General features: G+C 33.8%; 1 protein-coding gene and 1 long non-coding RNA gene across 2 annotated transcripts; one reads left to right on the top strand and one right to left on the bottom strand.

The window, feature by feature from the left end:
• Positions 1 to 6,203: 6,203 nt before the first annotated feature.
• On the top strand, positions 6,204 to 8,562 carry LOC149498375 (uncharacterized). The gene is made up of 2 exons (XR_016319461.1): positions 6,204 to 6,705; positions 8,391 to 8,562. It is a non-coding gene; the product is annotated as an uncharacterized LOC149498375 (long non-coding RNA).
• Positions 8,563 to 18,864: 10,302 nt separating this feature from the next.
• Positions 18,865 to 20,254, bottom strand: LOC105629435 (uncharacterized). Its single transcript, XM_012211024.4, has one exon. It carries the CDS (start codon positions 20,210 to 20,212, stop codon positions 19,130 to 19,132), a length of 1,083 nt encoding a protein of 360 aa, XP_012066414.3. The 5' UTR covers positions 20,213 to 20,254; the 3' UTR covers positions 18,865 to 19,129.
• Positions 20,255 to 23,360: the final 3,106 nt, after the last annotated feature.

Genomic DNA, 23,360 nt, shown 5'->3' with positions numbered 1-23,360 from the left:
ATGCACCGGCGGTTTTCATGGATCTCATGAACCGCGTATTTCATTCATACATGGATCAGTTTGTGGTGGTGTTTATAGATGACATTTTGGTCTACTCCAGAGACAGGGCAGAACATGATAAGCATTTACGGATTGTACTTCAGACATTGAGAGATAAACAACTGTATGCCAAGCTCAGTAAGTGTGAGTTTTGGCTAGAAGAAGTTTCTTTCTTAGGACATGTGGTGTCATCGGAGGGTATCAGAGTGGATCCTAAGAAGATTGAAGCTATTATTGATTGGAGACCACCCAGAAATGTCACAGAAGTTCAAAGTTTTCTGGGTTTAGCCGGTTATTACAGAAGGTTTGTAAAAGGATTCTCCATCATTGCATCACCTTTAACAAGACTATTGAAAAAAGAGGTTGTATTTCAATGGGATAATAGATGTCAGCAGAGTTTTGACACTTTGAAGAGAAAGTTGACTGAAGCACCAGTGTTAACTCAGCCAGTGTCAGGTAAAGACTTTGAGATTTACAGTGATGCCTCTCATACTGGGTTAGGATGTGTGCTCATGCAAGATAGGAAAGTGGTAGCCTATGTATCCAGACAATTGAAGCCACATGAATTGAATTATCCAACCCATGATTTAGAACTAGCAGCCATTGTTCTAGCATTTAAAGTATGGCGGCATTACCTGTATGGTGAAAAGTGTTACATTTACACAGATCATCAGAGTTTAAAGTACTTACCAACACAGAAGGACTTGAATTCAAGACAACGGAAGTGGATGCAGATTCTGGCTAATTATGATTATGTCATTAATTATCATCCGGGCAAGGCTAATGTGGTAGCGGATGCCCTTAGCCGGAAATCCTTGTATGCTTTGAGCTTAATGAGAATCAGCATGGAGTTACAACAGCAAGGAGCTATTCTCGCACAGATGCAAGTACAACCATCTTGGCTTCAAGAAGTTGCAGAAGCACAGAAGAAAGATGCACAAATAGCCCTATGGGTTAAACAAGTCCAGGCAGATCATGATGGGAAATTTAGATTGGATAGCAATGGAGTTTTGTTTTATGCAGATAGAATTGTTGTACCACAGACAGGGGAGGTCAGACAAAAGATTCTGCATGAAGCTCATAACAGTCCATATACAATGCATCCAGGCAGCACCAAGATGTATCAAGATTTGAAGAAAGGCTACTGGTGGCCAGGCATGAAGAGAGACATCGGAGATGTTGTAACAAGATGTTTAACATGTCAACAAGTAAAAGCAGAACATCAACTGCCATCCGGGTTACTTCATCCAATAACAGTGCCAACATGGAAATGGGATCAGATCACGATGGATTTTGTTACTGGCTTACCTCAGACACAGCGGAAGCATGATGCAGTATGGGTGATTGTGGACAGATTAACCAAGTCAGCTCACTTTCTACCAGTCAAGACGGACTATTCTCTCGACAAGTTAGCAGAAATTTATGTTAGTGAGATAGTTCGACTACATGGAGTTCCATCATCCATTATCTCTGATCGTGATCCAAGGTTTACATCGAAGTTCTGGGGTAAACTTCAAGAGGCATTAGGAACGAAACTGCATTTCAGCACTGCATTTCATCCGCAAACAGATGGCCAGTCAGAAAGAGTAATTCAAATCTTAGAAGACATGATGAATCATGTGTTATAGAGTTTGAAGGCAGTTGGGACAAATATGTATCTCTCATGGAGTTTGCCTACAACAACAGCTATCAAGCGAGCATCAAGATGGCACCCTATGAAGCATTGTATGGTAGAAGATGCAGAACACCTGTATGTTGGACAGAACTTAGTGAGAAGAAGATTTTGGGTCCAGATTTGGTGAGAGACACAGAAGAGAAAGTAGAAATCATCAGAAGACGGCTGAAGGAAGCAAGTGATCGACAGAAATCCTATGCGGATTTAAAGAGAAAAGACATTGAGTATTCGGTTGGGGACAAAGTATTTTTGAAGGTTTCACCATGGAAGAAGATCTTAAGGTTTGGACAAAAGGGTAAGCTAAGTCCTAGGTTCATTGGTCCATACGAGATTGTTGAACGCGTAGGACCATTAGCCTATCGCCTAGCATTACCTCCAACCTTAGATCGAATCCATAACGTATTTCATGTATCAATGTTAAGGAGATACAGATCAGATCCCTCACATGTATTATCAGCGGAAGAGATTGATATTCAGCCGGACCTCACTTATGAAGAAGAACCAGTTCAGATCCTAGCCAGAGAAACTAAAGAATTGCGGAACAAGAAAATAGCATTGGTGAAAGTTCTTTGGAGGAATCATAAGACAGAAGAAGCAACTTGGGAATCAGAAGAAACCATGAGACGACAATATCCGCATTTGTTTACAACAGGTAAACTTCGGGACGAAGTTTTTATTTAGAAGGGGAGAATTGTAACATCCTAGTGCGTTGAGTTGAGTCATTTCATAGAGGAAGGGTGAGTTGGGTTGAACCAAACCCGGTTGGGGTAGCATGAGATGATAAGTGGACTTATTTGCATGAAAAAGTTTAGGCCTTGTTTTCAGCCAAACATACAGTGTGGGGTATTAAGTTGTGTCTTTATACACTTGAGGTACCAAGTAGATATGTTACACAGCCAAGTCATTTCTTTTAGAGACTACCCGTTCTTATCAGCTCACTTTCCCATTTTCATATTCTCTTCTTACTTTCCCTCCCGTTTCCTTGCAAGTTTCATGCACGTTAAGCATTAAGTCACCTCTAAGTAAGTAGAATTCCTTGAAGTGTGATGTTATTTTCTATTTAATTTAGTTGTAGTGGAGATGAGTTATGAGAATTCTTGTGTATAGGAGAAGAAAGTTCCAAAGTTGCAGAAAAGAGAAGTTAAAACAGAGCCCCAGCTTTGTGGCAAGACAGGTTTGATATCTCTTGTTATTTCCCATGTTCTTTGCATGAAAAATTGTGTGGAGTGTTGCTCATGAGATGATATGTTGCTTGTTGTTGGGTGGAAGTACTGGAAATGATGTGAAAACAGGGGATGAACATATGAAGCGGAAACAGAGTTTGCTAGAAATGTTACTAGCAACTTCATCTTGATTTTGAACCCATATAATGATGGAATTAGGAATTGTCATAGAAGAGTTATTTGTTCCTTTCTGTGTTAGCTTTACATGGGCTTTTGAATCACTCAATTTGGAGTTAGCTATTGAGAGTTATGGCCAAACGAACACAGACTGCACAGAATCACGTCGCGCGCTCGCGCATACTGGAAAGCAAGTCGCGCTCGCGATTTCCTATTGCGCGCTCGCGACTTGAGTCAGGTAGCTCTCTGACTCTCAAATGGCACAACTCGCGCTCGCGACTTTCACATGCGCGGTCGCGACTTTGGCCAGAAGCTCTCTGACTCTCAGTGTGCGCATCTCGCGCTCGCGAATCACACAAGCGCGCTCGCGACTTCATCTCGCGCTCGCGACTTGTGCTGCGCGGTCGCGACTTGAGCCAGAAAACCCTCTGACTCTCAAATGCATTTCTCGCGCTCGCGAGGTTTGAAGACGCGCTCGCGACTTCTCTCTGGGAAGCATCTCGCGCTCGCGACTTGGAATGTCGCGCTCGCGACTGATGCTTTGACACACTTTTGCCTTTCATTTGCTATGTAATTACATTCCTTTGCTCAACATGCATGCATCCAATCATTTTACAACAAAAATACAACATAAGAACATGGATTAAAACAACATACAAGCATTCATATGATGTGAAATCAAATCAATATGATGAACGATGACGTTGTGAAACCATTTATGTGCTATTGTGTTACATTGTTGACATGCTAATCTTAAGCTCCATTGAGGTTAGGTAGAAACCATGTAGATAAGGCTATGTCGCGACATAGAATAGCAGATCTGCTCCCCATACAGTTTGGAACTCCGGCTACAGGCCGTTGAGTGGATATGATGAAACCGTGCGGTGCAAATCCGGTTAGGGGCACCAAAACGGACAATATTGGCATAGGCGAATCCGGTTCGGGACCTATAGCATACAGTTTCATCCAGTTTCATACAGTTTATCTTATCACTTCGGTTTCACTATAACCTTATGGAGCCATTCAGATATCTTGACATAAGATTTCATGAATTATACAGGATTATAAACAGTACAAAAGTTAATCAAGATATCATGAAAGTATCATAATGTGTGAGCTTATATGTGCCATATATGTTTCCATGGTTCTTTCTATATATGTATGCGTTTAATTGTTTCTTTATTTGTTGAGATATCCACTGAGCATTATTTGCTCAGCGAGTTACCTGTTTAACTCGCAGGTTTTGAGACTGGTCCATAGAGAGTCCGCGTACAACTGCTGCAGTTCATCTGTAGAAGACTCGGTCTTCAGGGTAGAAACTCATTTTGTTTTTCTCTTTATGGCATGTACAGGGCACACAGTTGGGCCCATTCCATTTTGTACACTCGTATCATGTTATATATATATTCAGTACAGTATTAATGTAAACAGCTTTTGTATTATATATATATATTCATTATGATCGCAGCATGCCAGATCATACAGTCATCCAGTTTTGTAACATCTCGACTCGGTTCATTCGGGCTAACGGGTGGACCGGGAAGGGGTGTTACATGTCTCTTCTTCGGTTGTTGTTCCACTTGTTGTATCACAGTTTAACAACATGGTTGAACAACAAAACAACATTCCGAACCCACAAAATGACCATATAAATAATGAACCAGCAAATAATGAATAATTCACGAATGATCAAGTGGTTTCACAAGAAATAGCATTACGGAGGTCACAAAGGCAAAGAAGGCCAGCTATTTCTAGTGATTATGTGGTTTACTCACTTGAGCATGAATGTGAATTGAGCATTGATAAGGATCCAGTCTCTTTCCAGAAAGCCATGGAATGTGATAATTCAGAAAAGTGGTTTAATGCCATGAAGGAAGAAATGCAATCAATGAGTGACAATCAAGTTTGGGATTTGGTCGAGTTGCCTGAGGAGTCAAAAGAAGTTGGTTGTAAATGGGTTTTTAAGACCAAACGGGACTCTGAGGGCAACATTGAAAGATATAAGGCCAGACTTATTGCTAAAGGTTACACTCAGAAGGATGGCATTGATTATAAAGAGACCTTTTCTCCAGTTTCCAAAAAGGACTCTTTAAGAATTATTTTGGCTTTGGTGGCTCATTATGATCTAGAGCTTCACCAAATGGACGTAAAGACAACCTTTCTTAATGGTGACTTAGAGGAGGAAGTATATATGGACCAACCAGAGGGGTTTGTGGTCACAGGAAAGGAAAACTTGGTGTGTAAGTTAAAGAAGTCAATATATGGACTGAAGCAAGCTTCCCGTCAATGGTATCTTAAGTTCAATAATACCATCACTTCATATGGTTTTATAGAAAACACTATTGATCGGTGTATTTATATGAAGGTCAGTGGGAGGAAGCTCATTATGTTAGTCCTATATGTTGATTACATTCTTCTTGCTGCGAATGATGTTGGGTTGTTGCATGATGTAAAGGATTTCCTCTCTAAGAACTTTGAAATGAAAGATATGGGAGAGGCATCCTTTGTGATTGGAATAGAAATATTTCATGATAGATCACAAGGACTGTTAGGATTGTCTCAAAGAGCTTACATTGATAAGGTATTAGAGAGATTCAGAATGGAAAAATGCTCTGCAGGAATAGTTCCAATTCAGAAAGTGTTGACGCGTGTCTTTATGCCCCCGCCTGATCCGATGAGGATACAAGGATGCGGAATGAAGGGTTAATGCTATCTAGAAGTCTTTTAATCCAAGGATTTAAATTAAATCGATTTTAAGCTTCTGGTTGGGTCAGAGTTGCATCACGCAGCTAAGCAGGCGCGTGACGGCACTGTCAGCTGCGTCACGTAGCTCTAATCCAAAATGACGACATAACGGTTTTTTATTCTGTTTGAGCGACACGTGGCTGTGGTCCAGAAAGGAAGCTGCGTCAAGCATCTAATAGATCCGTCACCAAGCTATATGTTGCGTGACGCAGCTATCCTCTGTTGCCCTACATCTATAAATTGATCTTTTTCTCTCATTTTAAGGGGCTTTTGGAAAAACACACTTGCGGCTACATTTTTCTCCAGAGACTCTTCTAAGTTCATTTGAAGAAAATTGCCATTAGATATCTGAAATACCCCGAATTTTTATTTTCAAAACATTTTCCAATTTAATTTAACGAACCGACAGCCTGGAAATTGCTATTAATATTTTAGTGCGAATACTATGAGAAATCGAATCGAAAACCGATTGAAAAAGCCGAAACCGGTTGAAAATCGAAGATTTGGGCCGAATCGAACCGAATCGAACCGGTTCGACCCAAACCATCTAGAAACATCCTTTTCCCTTTATCTTCAACGCCTATCTCCTTCACTCTCACCATTTCTATGCCACCTCCAGCCCACCACCGCACCACCACACCTCCCTCTCTTCTTCTTTTTCTTCTTCTTTTTTCTTCTTCTTTCTTTCTTTCCTTTTTCTTTCTTTCTTTCCCTTTTCTTCTTCCCTGCAACTGGGTCTGCGTCACTGCCAGCGACTGCAGCAGCTCCAGCAAGCCTCTGACCACCGGATTGCGCCTCTGCCGCCGCTCCAGCGTGCCTCCGACCACCGACAGCCACTGCTCTCCGATCCGGCACACGTGGCAATTTCCGATCTAGCAGAAATTCAACAAAAAAAATTATATTGGGGTATAAATTAATTTAAATATATTTTAGTTAATGAATTTAATTTTATTAATGATAGTTACTTAAATTTAGTTAGTTTACTTTTAATAATTTTAGTTGACTTAGTTAATGTTAGTAAAATTAGTTAATTAAATTAATTTTATTATTTGAAGTTAATTAATTTAGTAATATTAGTTAATGAAATTAATTTTATTACTTGTAGTCAATTAGTTTAGTTAAGTTCATGTTAGTAACGCTAGTTAATTAAATTAATTTTATTATTTGTAGTTAATTAATTTGGTTAATTTAATTTGATAATTGTGAGTAGTTAACAGTGTTATAATTTTAGTGTTGATTTAATTAAGGTAGTTTAAATATAATGTTATTGTAATGTATAATTTGGATTGTGTGGTGATGTTGAGATTAAAGGAGGATGGGAAAATGTTGTTTGATTAATTGCCCGATGGATGGGCCGTATGGATTGAATAATTGTGAAATTGTTGATATTTTAGCAGGTAGATAGTCTAAATTTTAGGGGAGATGCTGCCGAAATTTCGGTAGAAAATAAATTAATTATAGAAATTAAATTACTTAATAGAGATTAAATTATTTATAGAAATTAAAAATATAGAATAAGATTATTAGAGTGATAAATAAATAAGGAAACCCAATATCTGTATCTATAAATATATATATATATAGTTTAAATTAATAAATGAATTAAATGACTGCCAAAACTAGTAAACGAATATAAAATAGAATCTTCAAATTTAAAATTCTTACTTAGAATTCTATTGTTTATTATAGAGGTTTATAAAATACAAAATGCGAGGACAAAAGCTGGAAGCATGTGGCTAAAAAGGCAGTCCTTGTAAAGGACAATAAAGAACTGTGAGTAGTGTTAGATAACTAGTACCATCCGCCTGCATTCATGCATTCACGGCTAAATGTTATCATGCATTAATTTATTGAGTTGCCATATTATGATGCACTATTTGTTGATATTAAAAATTGTTTGATTACTTGTGCTATGAACATACTATGCCTTGTTTGTGTGGAATTGGGATGAAGTGGACCACCATGGGTTTGTGAGGACGGTCCATGTGATATGGATCCTAAATATGATATGATATGATATTTGACCGTCGGCCGGGAAAATGGGAGATCGGCGCCCCCGTGTGCACCTGATGATATGGATTGTAAGGAAAACCACAGGATGGCTTCTTGTTGTTGCGCACCTGATAATCTAGATTTGATTGTAGCCCGCAGGGTGGCCTCCTGTTGTGAGCACTTGATGATCTAGATTGGATGGAGACCACCGGGTTGCCTCCTGTTGGTATGGAAAAGAAAAGAGAGAATGAAAAAAAAAAAACAATGAGAGGACTGGTCAGTGAGGATTAGACCAGTTGGCCGTATGGGGGATCGGCTCCCTGGTGCACATGTATGAGAGGGCGAGCCATGTGTGAGGACGGCTCGTTGGGGTTTCAGGTGGTGCCACTGACTAATTTCCACGTGATGTGATTATATGAAGGTGATAATAACTGTGATTGCTGTTGTATTGCCATTTGTGTGACAAATTGCATGATCATATAATTAAATGGTGTCCAAATAGAAATATTTAGCTTCTGTGTGATTGTGTGGGGTGAGAGGGTTATCTAACCCTACTCATTGAGTTTGGCGCTCACCCCTGCCTACTATTTTTTTTTCAGGTAATAGAAAGAAATAAAAGCCTTGTGGAGTTGAGACACTTATTGTAGAAGACTTTTAATGATAGAAATAACGATGTAAATATAAAGGTAGAGTTCCGCAATTGTATTCCAGTTGGGTTGTAAATAAATAGTAAAAGTCCATATTAAATATATGAACTGCATTTTGAGTTAATGGGCCTGAATCTATAATTATGAATAGAAGGTGAGATTTAAATAAGTTAGGCTTACTACGGGCTTCGGGGGCCTTAAGCCCACCCAGGTCCTAGTGCCGGTCCGGTCCATGGAAATGGGTCGTGACAATATCAATTTAGGTAAAAACAAAATCATAAAAAAGAAAAATCAAGAGAGAAAGAATAAGTGTTTGAATCCTTGGTGATAAAGCTTCTGGGAGGCCTTAACTATCATTTGTTAAGGCATTTAAGCCATTTACAATCCTCAATCTGAGGATTAGGTAACTCTTTTACCCTTCTTTGTATTTTTACTTATTTTTGTGGTTTTAGTAGTGTAAGCTTCTTTAAACCGCATTCTGTTCATCTTTGGTCATTTTGGGTTTTCTTAAAGCATATTTAGATAAAAAAAATGATCTAAACAAATCATTTGGAAAATAAGCTTGGGCCAGAGCAGTTGCGTCACGCAACTAACGGATCCGTAACGGATCTGGAAGCTGAGTGATGGATCTGTTCATGTCTAAAATTTTATTTCTATACCCAGAGCAGTTGGGTCACGCAACTGACAGACCCGTAACAGATCTGGAAGATGCGTGACGGATCTGTTCATATTCAAAATTTTATTTCTATACCCAGTGTTCTATTTTCCAGATTGTGGATTTAAAATAAGTTTCTAACGGATCTGGAGTTGTAGGGACAATTCCGTCACAGAACTACTAGATCCGTCACGGAACTAAAAGATCCGTGACGCACCTGTTCTAAGATTCCAGAAATAATTTTGCTTTTTTTAAAAAAATAATAAATTTTGCACAAAATAAAGTTTAATTTCTCCAATAAATCCGAAGATGTCCAATTATGAACAGATTGCAATTTAATTAAGTTTAAAGTACTAAAATGTAATTTTGTGTATTTACTTGTATGAATTTTATAATTTTGGGTTGAATGAAAAATGAAATTAAATTTATGGGTTTGTTAGTAATTTGCATGTTTAGGATTAAATTAAAAATAAAATGTGATTTAGATGCTAAATAATAATTATGCATGATTTTGATTTTTTTTTTTTTTGGTTTTTGGGTTTAATTTTGAATTGGGTAGAATGTATTTTAGGTTCGGTTTGTTGCCCGCCTTGAACTATAAGGCAAGAGCGGGTCTTTTATTTATTCGATTTAATCGCTTTGGTTTGAATGATTATAAATGCGATAATTGGATTTGATTGGGGCGATTAAGTAATTTTTCATATAAGAACTCGGTCCGATTTGTTTGGGTTGGGTATAAGTAAATAAATAACTTGGCTTTTCTAACTAAAATAAATTAGAAATCATAGGTTAAAAGAGGCCAGTTTTTCCCGGCGTTGGCTTCCAACGGGCCGGCGTACCCAATTCCCTTACCCAGAATCGCATTGGTGCGCCTGACCAGTCTTTTTAATAATTTGGCCTTAAATAAAATTGGGTTTAAAATGGAGTAACTTTTTTAAAATAAAATTGAAAACAGTCCCATTGCCGAAATAATGGGTGGCGACTCAAAAAACTGTTTATAAGACCGATTTATCGGCATCGTATCCAATAAAATGTTTTATCACCACTTTTCATAATAAGATTACTTTCCAAATCAAAATAAAATAAACAACATAAAATCAAAATAAGAAATAAAATAAATAATAAGGATGTTTTCGGAGCCACCCAGGGGGGGGCGCGGTATGAAAACAGAAAGGACATAGGTTCAGCGAAATGCAATGTCCTAAAAATGATTTGGAACGTAAAGAGATGGAGTCTATTCCATATGCATCAGTGGTTGGAAGCTTAATGTATGTTCAGACATGTACTCGATCGGATATTAGTTTCGCCGTAGGAATGCTAGGGCGATATCAAAGTAATCCCGGGATGGACCATTGGAAAGCTGCAAAGAAAGTACTTAGGTATTTACAAGGCACTAAAGATCATATACTCACTGATAGAAAGTTCAGCCATCTAGAAGTGGTGGGATACTCGGATTCAGACTATGCCGGTTGTGTAAATTCGAGAAAGTCTACATTTGGCTACTTGTTTCTTCTAGCTGGAGGAGCAGTATCATGGAAAAGTGGAAAGCATTCTGTCATTTCTACTTCCACTATGGAGGCTGAATTTGTGGCATGCTTTGAGGCCACTGTTCATGCATTGTGGTTGCGGAACTTTGTCTCAGGTCTGGGCATTGTCGACAGGAGCTAGACCGTTGAGAATTTACTGTGATAATTCTGCAGTTGTCTTCTTCTCTAAGAATGATATATACTCTAAAGGTGCAAAGCACATGGATTTAAAGTACCTATCTGTGAAAGAAGAAGTGCAAAAACACAAAGTGTCAATTGAGCATATCGGTACTGATCTGATGATAGCGGATCCGCTAACTAAAGGCTTACCGCCCAAAATCTTCACTGGCCATGTTAATAGGATGGGCATTATAGATAAGTCCTTGTTAGCATGATGTTTAAACTTGTATATATATATACATATGGTTGTTTTCCTCATATTATTGTGACACTTGGGAATTCAATTAAAGATGTGTTTTTGCTTATTTATGTGTTGTCTACATTATAGATGTATACAATAATAGTTTGAGTGAGATAACAATAACATTTGATTGTAATAATGTATTGTTTGTTGAATAATTTCTTCATTAAAGTTTTATAAATTGAAGTGGTCTGTGATATATGGAAGGAATCATGTTGATTAATGACTTGTGATCGCCATAATCTGATCATCTTAATTCCAATTAAGGTAAACATGATAGATTCAAGAAATGCACATGGGCCAACTGGGAGATTGTTAGATTATTTAATAATCTATATATGGCTCATATGATTAAAGGGCTGGTTCTAATTAAGGTGTCAAGAAAATGGTTATTGGGCTTAATGGATAAGAGCCAGTTATGGTTTTAATACCCTTCCTCTGCCTTATAAAAGTAAAAGGAATCGACAGCTTAGGGCGAACACAGAAAAGAAAACAAAATAGAGAGTGTGACGGCTACCTCAAACACAAACGGTGATAGCTTGTTTGAGAGAGCTCATAAAAAAAAAAAACTCCCATAGTTGTTGATTATTCTCTGACCATTGAGAGAAAACTTACGGACAAAAGGTCAGAGGAAGAAACGTAGATCTGCTGTTATGGAGAGAATTGAATTGCCGCAACAAGGTAACCCATAACATAGATCTGCTGTTATGGATCAAGATACGCTTCCGATTATTGTATATTCTTGTCAAACAAATTTTATGAACAATAGATCTGGGCTATATTAAAGATTATTCAACAACTATTATACCGATTGATAGATCAATTAATTTTACTGAAAAGTTTCCAAATGAAATTACTGATAAAAATCAATTACAAAGATTTTTGGAATGTCTGAACTGTGTTGCTAATTACATGAAAGATATTCGAATCTTATGTCAACCATTATTCAATAGGTTAAGAAAAAACTCTTCTTCCTAGTCTGAAAAACATACCCAATTAGTTAAAACCATAAAATCTAAAGTTAAGAGTCCTTCTTATCTTTCTATATCGAATCCCAATTCATTTCTTATAGTAGAAACCGATGCCTCAAATATAGGCTATGAAAGTATTCTCAAACAAAAACTACCGGATCAGTCTTTTGAATCCTTAGTTAGTTACCATTCCAGAGCATGGTATGGTACAAAAAAAATTATTCAACCATTAGAAAGGAATTACTTTCAGTAGTTTTATATATTACAAAGTTTGAAGATGATTTGATTAATAAAAATTCCTTTTACGGATTGACTGCTCAATAGCCAAAAACATTTTGGAAAAGGATGTGAAATATTGTTTCAAAGCAAATTTTCATTAGATGTCAAGCTATTTTATCGTGTTTCGATTTTGAAATTGAAGCCATCAAAGTTATTTTAACTCTTTACCTGATTTTCTTACCCATGAATTTTTACAGGGAAAAGATAGAAACAAATAAATTTTTTCTTTTATCTGAAGAATTTGTTAAATAAAACTTAATGGGCACTCCCATTAAAAATAAAATTACAAGAGAAAGCTATTGAAAAAAGAGTGTAAGTATTTCTTCTCAATTTTTTGGTCCTTCAACTACTCAATTACCAATACCAGCTTTTGCTTCAACTACTTCTGTTACAAATAAATCAACCAATTACCATGATGCCCTTACCGGTGCATCATAGTTAATTATCCTTATGTTAATAAGGATATAGACATACCATTACCTATATCGAAAAAGAATATACTAAATGTTCAAATTTTTTAGAAGTCGCTCAAAAGGTATTTCCTTCTAATTTCCATTTTGTTCCCGAGTCACTTTCAAAAAATAGAAAATTTTATGAGTTTATATTAGTTGATACAGATTCTGTAATTCTGGAATATATTCATGATCCAAAAGATGTTAAAAAGGTTTTATATTCAAAAGTTAAAAAAAAAAGGGTTCTCTCTCTCTCTGATTGGAATCAGAATCCATACACTGAGAGAAAATTTAGTCAAAATGTTGTACCAAGTTCTTTCAATTATAAGGATTATAAAAAGCTTGGTATAATGCATTTATTTAAGAAATCATAATCATCGTGGTTCATGATGATTCCACGAGGTTCAATTACAGAATTTCCTTATTGGTTTCAAGAATGGTTCAAGTATTTTAGATGTTCAATTAAAACTTTTCCTACAAAGATACTACAAGGCTTTTATCTCTATGATAAACAATTAACCAATTTTAGACAAGATAAGTTACTTTCATTCACAGCTACTTTTGGAATTTCATGTATTTTATCCTAGAATTATCAAATCAAACAAGTTCAACCACTACAATTTCCTCTTATGCTAGTTAGAATTTTCAATAATAAATGGTGGAAAGACTACAACCAAACTCAAGCCTATATTCAAGCTGTTCAAAAATTTTTCAGTTCAAAAAGATATTTACCTTTGGCAAAAAAATGCAAAGAATCTAGATTTCTTAATAGATAAGAGCAAGTTGTAGGCTGCCCTCGCCGCTACCAGTTCAATTGAAGAATTCAAGAAGACATTACAAGATATAAATAGTCAAGTATCACAAGAAGACGAAGATGAAAATAAAGCCACTTCTAGCTACTTACCACTCCATGAAGATGATTGTTATGATATAAATCAGATAGATTGAAGTTTATCTAGTTCAAATAAATATCAAATACACTAAAATATGTTCAAGTTTGTCTTATCAGACTCTTTCTATCATTATATAAATATATAAAGTTGTCTGTCCGTATTAGACTTATCCAACCTTTCTCCATATTAGGCCCTATCCAACTTTTGTCCATATTAGGCCCTATCCAACTTTTGCTTATCCATATAGATAAGGGTTATCTTATTAGGTAATAATTATCTGGACTTCTATAAATACCTAAGTGTGTTTTGAGAAAATGCAGAGGTTTTAGAAGAAGCGTGCTTGTGCTATCTCTATCCCCTTCTCTTTTAAAAGCTTTGTACTCTATAATCATATAATAAAAGTTAGTATTAAGTTTGATTATAATACTATAATTATAATTATAATAGTATACAATATTGTTAGAATATGAATAAGTTTGATAATAAATTAGTAACAATTAGAAACATATAATTATAGTTCTATTAGAATGATAATGGTAATTTTAATAATTATAATCATATAATAGAAGTTAGTATTAAGTTTGATTATAGTATTATAATTATAATAAATATTATAATTATAATTATACTAGTATAAATATTGTTATAGTATTAATAGGTTTGATTATAAATTAGTAATAATTACAAATTCTATAATTATAGTACTATTATAATAATAATGATAATTATAATAGTTATAATCATATAATATAAGTTAATACTAAATTTGATTATAATGCTCATTATAATTAGAATGTCTATAATTGTGATGCAATTAGAATGAGAATGATAATTAGCATAGTTAACATGACATAGTTTTGGTTGAGAATTGATTTAAACTTACGACATCAAAACTACGTCGTTTTGATGGTAAAATGGTGGTTATTATTATTATTATTTTTTAGAATAATACTAGCTACTAATTAAAAAGGTTATAATTATATTTTAATGATTTGAAATATCTTGACATTGATTAATTATATATGCTAATTAAGGTATTGAATCTCAAATCTTATAATTATAATGATTAAGGGAAGTATGTAAATCAAGTAATACATTTATTTCTTAGTCTAATCAATTAATGCATAATAATCATAATAATCTAATCAATTAAGTTAAACCACTAGAAAACCAAAGAAATCAAGATTTTGTAATTCAGATCAAATCAAACTTTAGTTGAATCAAACTGAACTATAAATAGTTTAAGGGGAGAGTAAATGCCATTTTCTTCTTCCTCTCCTCCTTTGTCGTCAAGCGACTTACTGTCTCTCCTTCTCCGGTCGAACTCCGGCCACCGTATAACATGAACAAGATTGCAAAATACACCTCTAGTTATAGTAAGTCTATTTCTTATCATTGTTTGGCTAATCAAGTTCATATTTTTGTGGACTAAGAAATTCAATTTTTATTATTTTTGAGTTTTCCGATTGATTTTTGCTTTTCTAGTTGCATTTCTTATTGAGTTAACCTTGAATTCATTGTTTTCTATAAAAGTAAACTTGATTTTGTGTTCACTTAAAAATTTGATAAAAGATTATGTGAATTGAAATTTGAGTTCTGGGCTTTTGATGAAGTTGATAAAATTAATAAAATATGCCTTTCTCTAGTCCTTGCTTTGATCTCCTTACCCGTAAGCTTGTTGGCCTATTCCTCAAGTGTGGCAGTATTCAGATCTATCCCCTGGCCCTTGTTTGAGGCCCTTTAAGACTTGTTGCTTTAAAGGAAAAGAGTTTCATTTCCAGAAGTTCCGGTGGACACTTAAGCTTCCTTTCCTTTTTTTTTCATATAGTACAGTACGCTCCGAGGAGACTTGCTCCTCTTGTCGATTACATAGTTATAATAGAATAAAAGCTCAAGCAGTTCACGCAACAGTAAATTGATAACAAAACTAAGTCTCTCATGAAATTTTCATTATTTTGATATATAGTAAGCAAGGTTTTGGGCCAGTTCGATTTTCCGGTCATCATGCACGGTGGTCGGCGTCTGTCCGGCAAGCATTGGCAGCGACAATGTGAACAATGCACTTTCATTTGGTAGTTTAATTTGACAAAAGGGGTCTTTCTCACTTCTCTCTACTCAACAAATAATTAAATATATTAAGGGTATTATGAATAATTTACATTTACTGTATACAGATTGTGCTGGGCACAACTTGTACCATTTAACACTTTCCTTTTTTTATTGGGAAAATTTTCGAATTTTCTACTTTAAACAAAAAATACTAGTTCATTGTAATTAGTGACATTATGTCAGCTCTGTTCAACCTTTAGCAATTGTTTTGTTTTTATCTATTTGAAGGGAGAGAATAATACGGCAGCCCATTTCTTATCTGAAAACTTGCACTGCTCTGCACCCTGACTTTGGCTTTTGTGTTTTCCGAACATGTGAATTATGGGGAAAAGAAAGAAAACCAAAGGGAAAATCATTCACTTAATTTGTTTGATATTTTAAATTTTTAAAATGAAAACTCAACATTGTCCTCTTAGAAGTTAAAATTGATTGCACTAGAATGGAGGCAAGTTATTTCAATTTAAAGTAGAAAAAAAAAAAAAAAGATTACCCTTTAATGGATCAATTCAATCCAAATAAAATTTAATCCTCATCCAGTAAATTGAAATATTTGTATTTAATATTTAAAAAACATTCAGACATCACATTTTCATTTCTTATTTTCATGTCAATAGTCCAAACTAATCATGAACTACCATGTGTTAGGCAAACCACATATGTAAAAAACGTTAATGTCAAAAAAAAAAAAAAACATATGTAAAAAACGTTTGATTTAGTAGAAGTATATAGTTACAAATACCCTCATTTTAGTTCATGTATAAGCATTTAAATACCAAAATTAAGTGTTAAAAAAATTAAGATAATTAAATTTACAATTCTCTCTATAATTATGCCTATCAAACACTACAGCAAAGGAGATTCGAGTATAGTAGTTAATGGAGGATCTATATAAAAGTAATAATATTTGAAGTATCGTATGGTTCAAATGAAAATTTAATCAGATCGTAGTATGATTTGTCGTCTCACTTATGTAAAAAATAAAAAATTTTAAATTTAAATTCTCTCGACTAGATTTATTTACGTTATGTCAATTCGACGAATTAAGAAAATTGCCGTTTCTTGTTACGCAGTCCGTACCAATATTTTGGTGAATAAAAGACCCTCGTCAATTAAAAAAATAATGGTACAAAATTTGGAGGTAGTGGCAGTGAGGGCCAGTCCTGCCACCTTATCTCCGCCTTGTCAGTGTTAGCTTCTGCATGGGTACTTTGGCCTTCACGTCTTACACCTAGCAAAGTTTGGTAGGCATTTGTAAAGTAGCTTCGTAAAGGATGACAGCTGGAGCTGTTCCAGGGACAAGAGAATTACTTACACATTGTGACATTTGCACGTATATAACTCGTTAACATTCTTTCTAATTTGTATTAACATGTTTTCTAGTGCGAGACAACTGGCTTGTTGCGTTTAATTAGGCTTTATCTTATCGGGTCGGATTTTATAATACCCCTATTCAATTTACCAATAAAAATTAATATTCACTCTTTTATTTGCCCTGCATCGTAATGGATAAGTTCTCGTTTGGTTCAAAATTGTCAACTTTCAAGGAAATTATTTTTCAAAAAATACAATTCCAACTTGTTTAATATATAAATTATTTTCTTAGAAATTAAATTATAAAAGATAATAATTTTCATGATATAAGTTTAAGTGTGTTTAGATTGTTTATTGCACTTAATTAGGGTTATGCAACTTTCTTAATTATTATTCGAATGGGATAATCAGTATCAAAGAGTATATGCGGGTGGATTACCATAGCTTTAGTTATGAGTTCGACCTTCCGCAACGTAAACTTCCCCTAGCCAATCCCTTTTTCCTTCTAGGGCGGGTGGAGATTACTTAGGTTTATGCACCATTAAACCGAAAAAAAATACTTTCCTAACTATTCATAAGATCATCTTCAATGCAGATGTGGATTGCTCTTATTTAACTCTCACATCAAAAAAATATCTACATTAACATTGGAGATGTTTTGAGGAAGTTATTTCTATTGTGTAAGGGAAGTTGAATGGTCTATTTTTTAAGAAGTAAAATTGATAATGCATAAAAATTACATTTCTCTCGTCTACTTACCATAACCAAACATTATCTAAATCAAATTCGAGTTACGAGTCAAATTAGATGAAATTAGATTAATTAATCAAATAAAATATACTTTATTATAATTTAATTAATTTAATCAAATTAAAACATATTTTATTATAATTTAATTGAATGATTCAATTGCTTTCTTAAATATATATAAAAACCTTAAACACATAGTAAAATGTTTTAATTTATGTATAATCAAAGAGTTGGGTTTGATTGCACACCGAGATATAATTTAATTTTAAATATATATATGACCTAAATAAATTTAAACTCAAAATACTAAAAAAAAGAGTTTGGATTGATTTAATATTATGGAAGAATGTATAGTTCGAAAAGATTTATGAGGAGACAAAAGCCACATCAGCCCATGAAGGAAAAAAAAAAGATAAACGAACTGTAACGTGGATAAGGAAATTTTCAACAAAAATCTTTTTTTTCCCCTAAAAAAAAGCTGTAAACATGTCATGTACATGTGGCTATTATTGAGTTTGTCTCTATTTAGAGGGAGGTAATTAGTGAAAAATTAATACATTGTTTAAAAAGACTAAATTAAGTGCAAATACAATTTAGAAGGATCAATCGATTTGCAATTACAAGATGTGTTGATTTGGTAGAAATTCATAGCTAAATGTAAAAGTTCTTCCCTTCTCTTTAATAGTTTGTAAGAATTCAGAGTTCAATTATTGATCTTTAATGTATATTTCATTGCTTGCCCTTTTTAAGAGTTCCATTGTGAAGGTAAAATCATAATATGTTGTATGAAAATTCATATATGACATTTTTTAACAGCAAAATTAATTTATTTTATTAATATAACTAAAAAAATTTAATTTATCCAAGTAAATTAAGTCAAGCCATTACACCCAAAACTAAACTTAAAAAAGTTAAAGTGTGAAAAAACATGATAATAATACATCATAAAAGCAAAACACAAAAAATAAAAAAGAATTTAATATTGATACCTTTTATTTTTTAAATAAAAAAAGAATTCTTCAAGGGAAAAATATCAAAAAAGAAAAATCAAGATCAATATAACAAACGTTGATTAGTTAATTAATGGCGTGCAAGTCCTCAAATGTATATTTCCATTTGCTAGGCAGTAAGAACAAAAGGGAAAAACAAGAAATAAAACACAAGACTTTCACAAGTTATTCTCTGAAAAATACTAAAACTAAGAAATACAGCTTCTTTAGCGATACAGAAATCCCATGCATCAGCATATTGCTTGTAACTTGTCAAAACAAAGGAGCAAATATATAGTGCTATAGCAGAATCCTCAAGATTTGATCAGTGTAGCTTACGCAGGACACTTGAATCCAGCAGGTGGGTTCTTGCCACAGTCAATAAGAACCTCAAGAGCAATGGGTAAAAGAATATTTATATTCAGAAGCTTAACTTTAATGGTAGTGCAAAGACAAAGAGCAGCATCTAAGTCCAGTAGCCCTTGAAGCACTGGGCAACAGGCGTCCTTAGCACTACCACCAATCCCAATATGCACTAAACCACCTAACACATCAACACATGCTCCTAGCTTTAGAGCATCAATAGGGCAAGTCTCTTGCTTTGGGGGTGGAGGTGGGCATGGCACTGGAGGTGGCGGAGGAGGGCATGGTGTTTCAGTTGGCGGTGGCTTCACAACAGGAGGCTTTGGTGGTAGAGTTGGCGGTGCTGGTGTTACCGGCGGCGTAGGATAATACGGTGGTGTAGGGGTAACAGGAGGCTTTGGTGGTAGAGTCGGAGGCTTGATCACCGGTGGTTTTGGTGTCGGTGTTACCGGAGGGGTAGGATAAGGCGGCGGAGTTGGGGTAACAGGAGGCTTTGGTGGTAAAGTTGGTGGGGAAATGATTGGTGGTTTGGGTACATAAGGTGGTGGCTTTACAGTAGGAGGCTTTGGTGGTAAAGTTGGTGGGGAAATGATTGGTGGTTTGGGTACATAAGGTGGTGGCTTTACAGTAGGAGGTTTTGGTATATGGGGTGGATATACAATTGGAGGCTTGACAACCGGTGGTTTGGGTACGGTTGGTGGTTTGACAACGGGTGGTTTGGGTACATAAGGTGGCGGCTTTACAGTAGGAGGTTTTGGTACATGGGGTGGATATACAATTGGAGGCTTGACAACCGGTGGTTTTGGTACGGTTGGTGGTTTGACAACGGGTGGTTTGGGAACCACCGGAGGTTTGGGTGGCTTAGGTGGGTAGTGTTTGGGAGGTTTATGGTGAGAGGGTGGCTTTACCTTAGGAGGGTGTTTGGGTGGGAACTTAGGAGGATGCTTCGGTGAAGGTGGAGTTGGGTAAGGACAGTAAGGGCAAGCAAGAGAAGGGATCAAAGAGCCTAAGTTGAGAAGGAGAAACAAGAGATTTACAAGAACAAGCTTGGCCATTGTAGCTGTCTCCTTCAGTGGCTTCTCAGTGAATGAAGTTCTAGCCTTCTTATAGACATCAAGAATGAAAAAAATATCAATCAATCAATTCTCAAAAACAGGAAAAAAGAAAAAAAAAAAGTGAAAAATAGTAATGGCCATCACTTTTATTTTATTTTATTTTGTGGCGTTAGATTGACTTCTTAGATATTATGTGAGTGTGCGTGGATTTAAAATAGTATCACAAAATCCTTTTATTATGTTAAAGTTATATTTTCATATAAGAAACATAAATTACAAATTAAATTTTTCTTAAGAAGAAAAATTGGTTATTTATGATTATCCTCAAAAAAAATGTTATTTATTATAATCTCGAAAATGAAAGCACAATTAAGAAAATAAAAAAATAACTCATTAAATTATGTAAATACTCCTTCCGTCCCATTTTATTTGCATGGTTTGACAAAACACGCATATTAAGAATTTAGTCAACAAAAATTATTTTATCATTTTCACCCTTAACTCAATAAAATATTAATAAAAGTCATTCATTTAATGAATAATCATAAATGTTATTATGGAAAAAGTAATTGTTTAAATGTACAAATTTAGAAATTTTGCAAATATTTTGTGACATTCAAAAAAGGAATAACAAATAAATAAAATGGAACGGAAGAAGTATTACTTATAGGTCATGTTCGGTAACACTAACTATTAGTTGTTCTAATAACTTTTAGGGTCTACTTTTTGGATATGTTTGGTAAAATTAGCTGTTTTGCATTATTAGCTATTTTAGCATCTGTTAGCTATTTGAATAGTTTTTCGTAAAACACTAAAGCTATGGGTTATTAAATAGTTTTTCGTAAAACACCAAAGTTATGAATTAACTTTTTATAAAATACTACATTAACCTCTAAAAGCTAGTTCAAACGCTATAAAAAAAATAGTGAAATGCTAAAAGCTACTTAACAAGCTATTACTGAATACAGTCTTATATGTTTTAGTAGCTGTTGATCATTAGATGTTAGGAATTAGCAGTTAGTTGTTAAAAAATAACAATTTGAGTGACCGTTAAATTTAAAATAATGAAAGAAGACATTGAAATATTGACTTAAAATTTTCACTAAAATTAAACTCGTTATATATATAAAAAAATAGATAATTTCTATGTTATATATATACACAAAGAAAGATTTAATGTGTTATTAATTTTTTATCTAGAGAATGTAAATTTATGGTGCGTAGACCAACTAGATAAAATTTACATTATTAAATATTTATATTTATATGGTGTGCAACTCAACTATATATTTATATTTATATAGATACAAATATTAATGAAAAACTGTAAATTATTTTTTTAAGAAGAGAAATTTTCAAAATTTCAATTATATTATTAATTTTATTAATTATTAAAAAAATAAAATATAATTACTAATATTTTTACAACAAACACCATCACCAAAATCAAAATCCAAAAATCCTGATATCAAAAATAAGAAATTAGAATACTAATGCAATGCAAACACTTTTATGCCCCAAAATTAACTAAATAAACTCAAGACTTTTCAATCAGAGAGTTTAATTTTGATTTTGAGACGGCTGCACTACATGCACCACTTTGCACTTGCACGTGTCAAGTATCTGTAAGCATGTTCAACTATATATACTTGATAGTGATGAATGATGCAGCTGGTGAAAGCAATTATTTGATTGAAAACTTACCACCGACATTAAAAAAATGGTAAATAAATGAGGTAATTGGTCGACTAATACCCATTTAGGTATCATTATCAAAATAGATTGGGGGACCAGTAATTAAGTTAGCTGTTGGAGTTCAAAACGACAAAAAGAATCAGGAAAAACGAGTAATTAGATTTTGGACATTTTTAACATTTAGTGCCCTGTTCAGCCCGTGATTGACTTTAATGGCTGCAGGATGAGAGACATGTGATGCTCTTTTACTTTGTTAAACATATTCATAACAAGACAAAGCCATTTTCCATTTTCATTTTTGACCTATTTTTTTTAATTTCTATGAATATATATATTTTATTATAAATATAATTTTGGTCTTCATATAATTATCATTTTAGAACTGACAGTATAAGGCTTCGCACATGACAAATTAGTGCTAATTGAAATATTTATTAATAACTGAATAAAATAAGTCAACCTTTTCAACTGGTTAAATTGGCCGGATGATGATGAGTTTTAGAATTTAATTATAAAAGGGCTGTTTTTTTTTTTTTTTTTTTTATCAGTGTTGAAGCATTGTGTGTAGACTTAATTGAAACAGTATTAGTCATCATTTTACGTATGTCCACAGGTTTGGTTAGAACCATAATCAAATTGAAACCAGACTGGGTTTTATTGAATCAAAACCGGGCTCGGAATTCTCAATTCTAAAATTTGAATCGGAATCAATAGTTTAAAAGCCAACTAAGGTTATGCGAAATGCATAATATAGCCTCTAAAAGTTTAATAAAAAAAATCTTTTGACACTCTAGATTTTAAAATCAACCTTTTGACACCTTGAATTTTATTTTATTTAATAATCTCACATTTTGTCATGCCAGCGACCATAATTTTTTAGGTTTTTAGTTTTTATATATAAAATATTGAATTGTTATGTGGTTAATATAGCTTTTGGTACTATAATTTTTATATTTTTTAACTATTCAATATGTGTTTAATTGATCTAATTTTATAAGTTCAGGTGTCTAACAACCAATCAAAATACTTAATAGGTACAATTTTATAAATCAAAATATTCAGTAAGTCAAAATGAAAGTTAAAAATGCCACAAGATTTTTCATAAACAGTAAAAAGGTGAATTTAAGTATAGATCCATTAAGGTTCACTTTACTTAATAGTGTAATTTGGTTAGTATAAAATAGAATGATTCTCATTCCAATTTCATTCTAAAACATTTTAGAATTTAAAGTTTCATTACATTCCGTTTCAAATGTTTTTTAGAATTAAAGTACCATTCTAACCTGTTCCAAATATTTTTTGGAATTTAAATTTCATTTCGTACCATTTTATGAAAATTCAATTTGAAATTTAATAATTCCAAATTTCTCAACCCTAAACATAATCTAATTCATTAAGATATTTTAAAATATAAATATTTAAATTTGATAATAAATAATCAATATATTTATTT

This window comes from Jatropha curcas, chromosome 2, assembly GCF_041381405.1.
Source record: "Jatropha curcas cultivar XTBG-Jc1 chromosome 2, XTBG_Jcur_1.0, whole genome shotgun sequence".
In the NCBI taxonomy this organism is placed as follows: Eukaryota; Viridiplantae; Streptophyta; class Magnoliopsida; order Malpighiales; family Euphorbiaceae; genus Jatropha; species Jatropha curcas.
The sequence above is the reverse complement of the archived record's forward strand: the minus strand, read 5'-3'. Positions and strand labels throughout refer to the sequence as shown.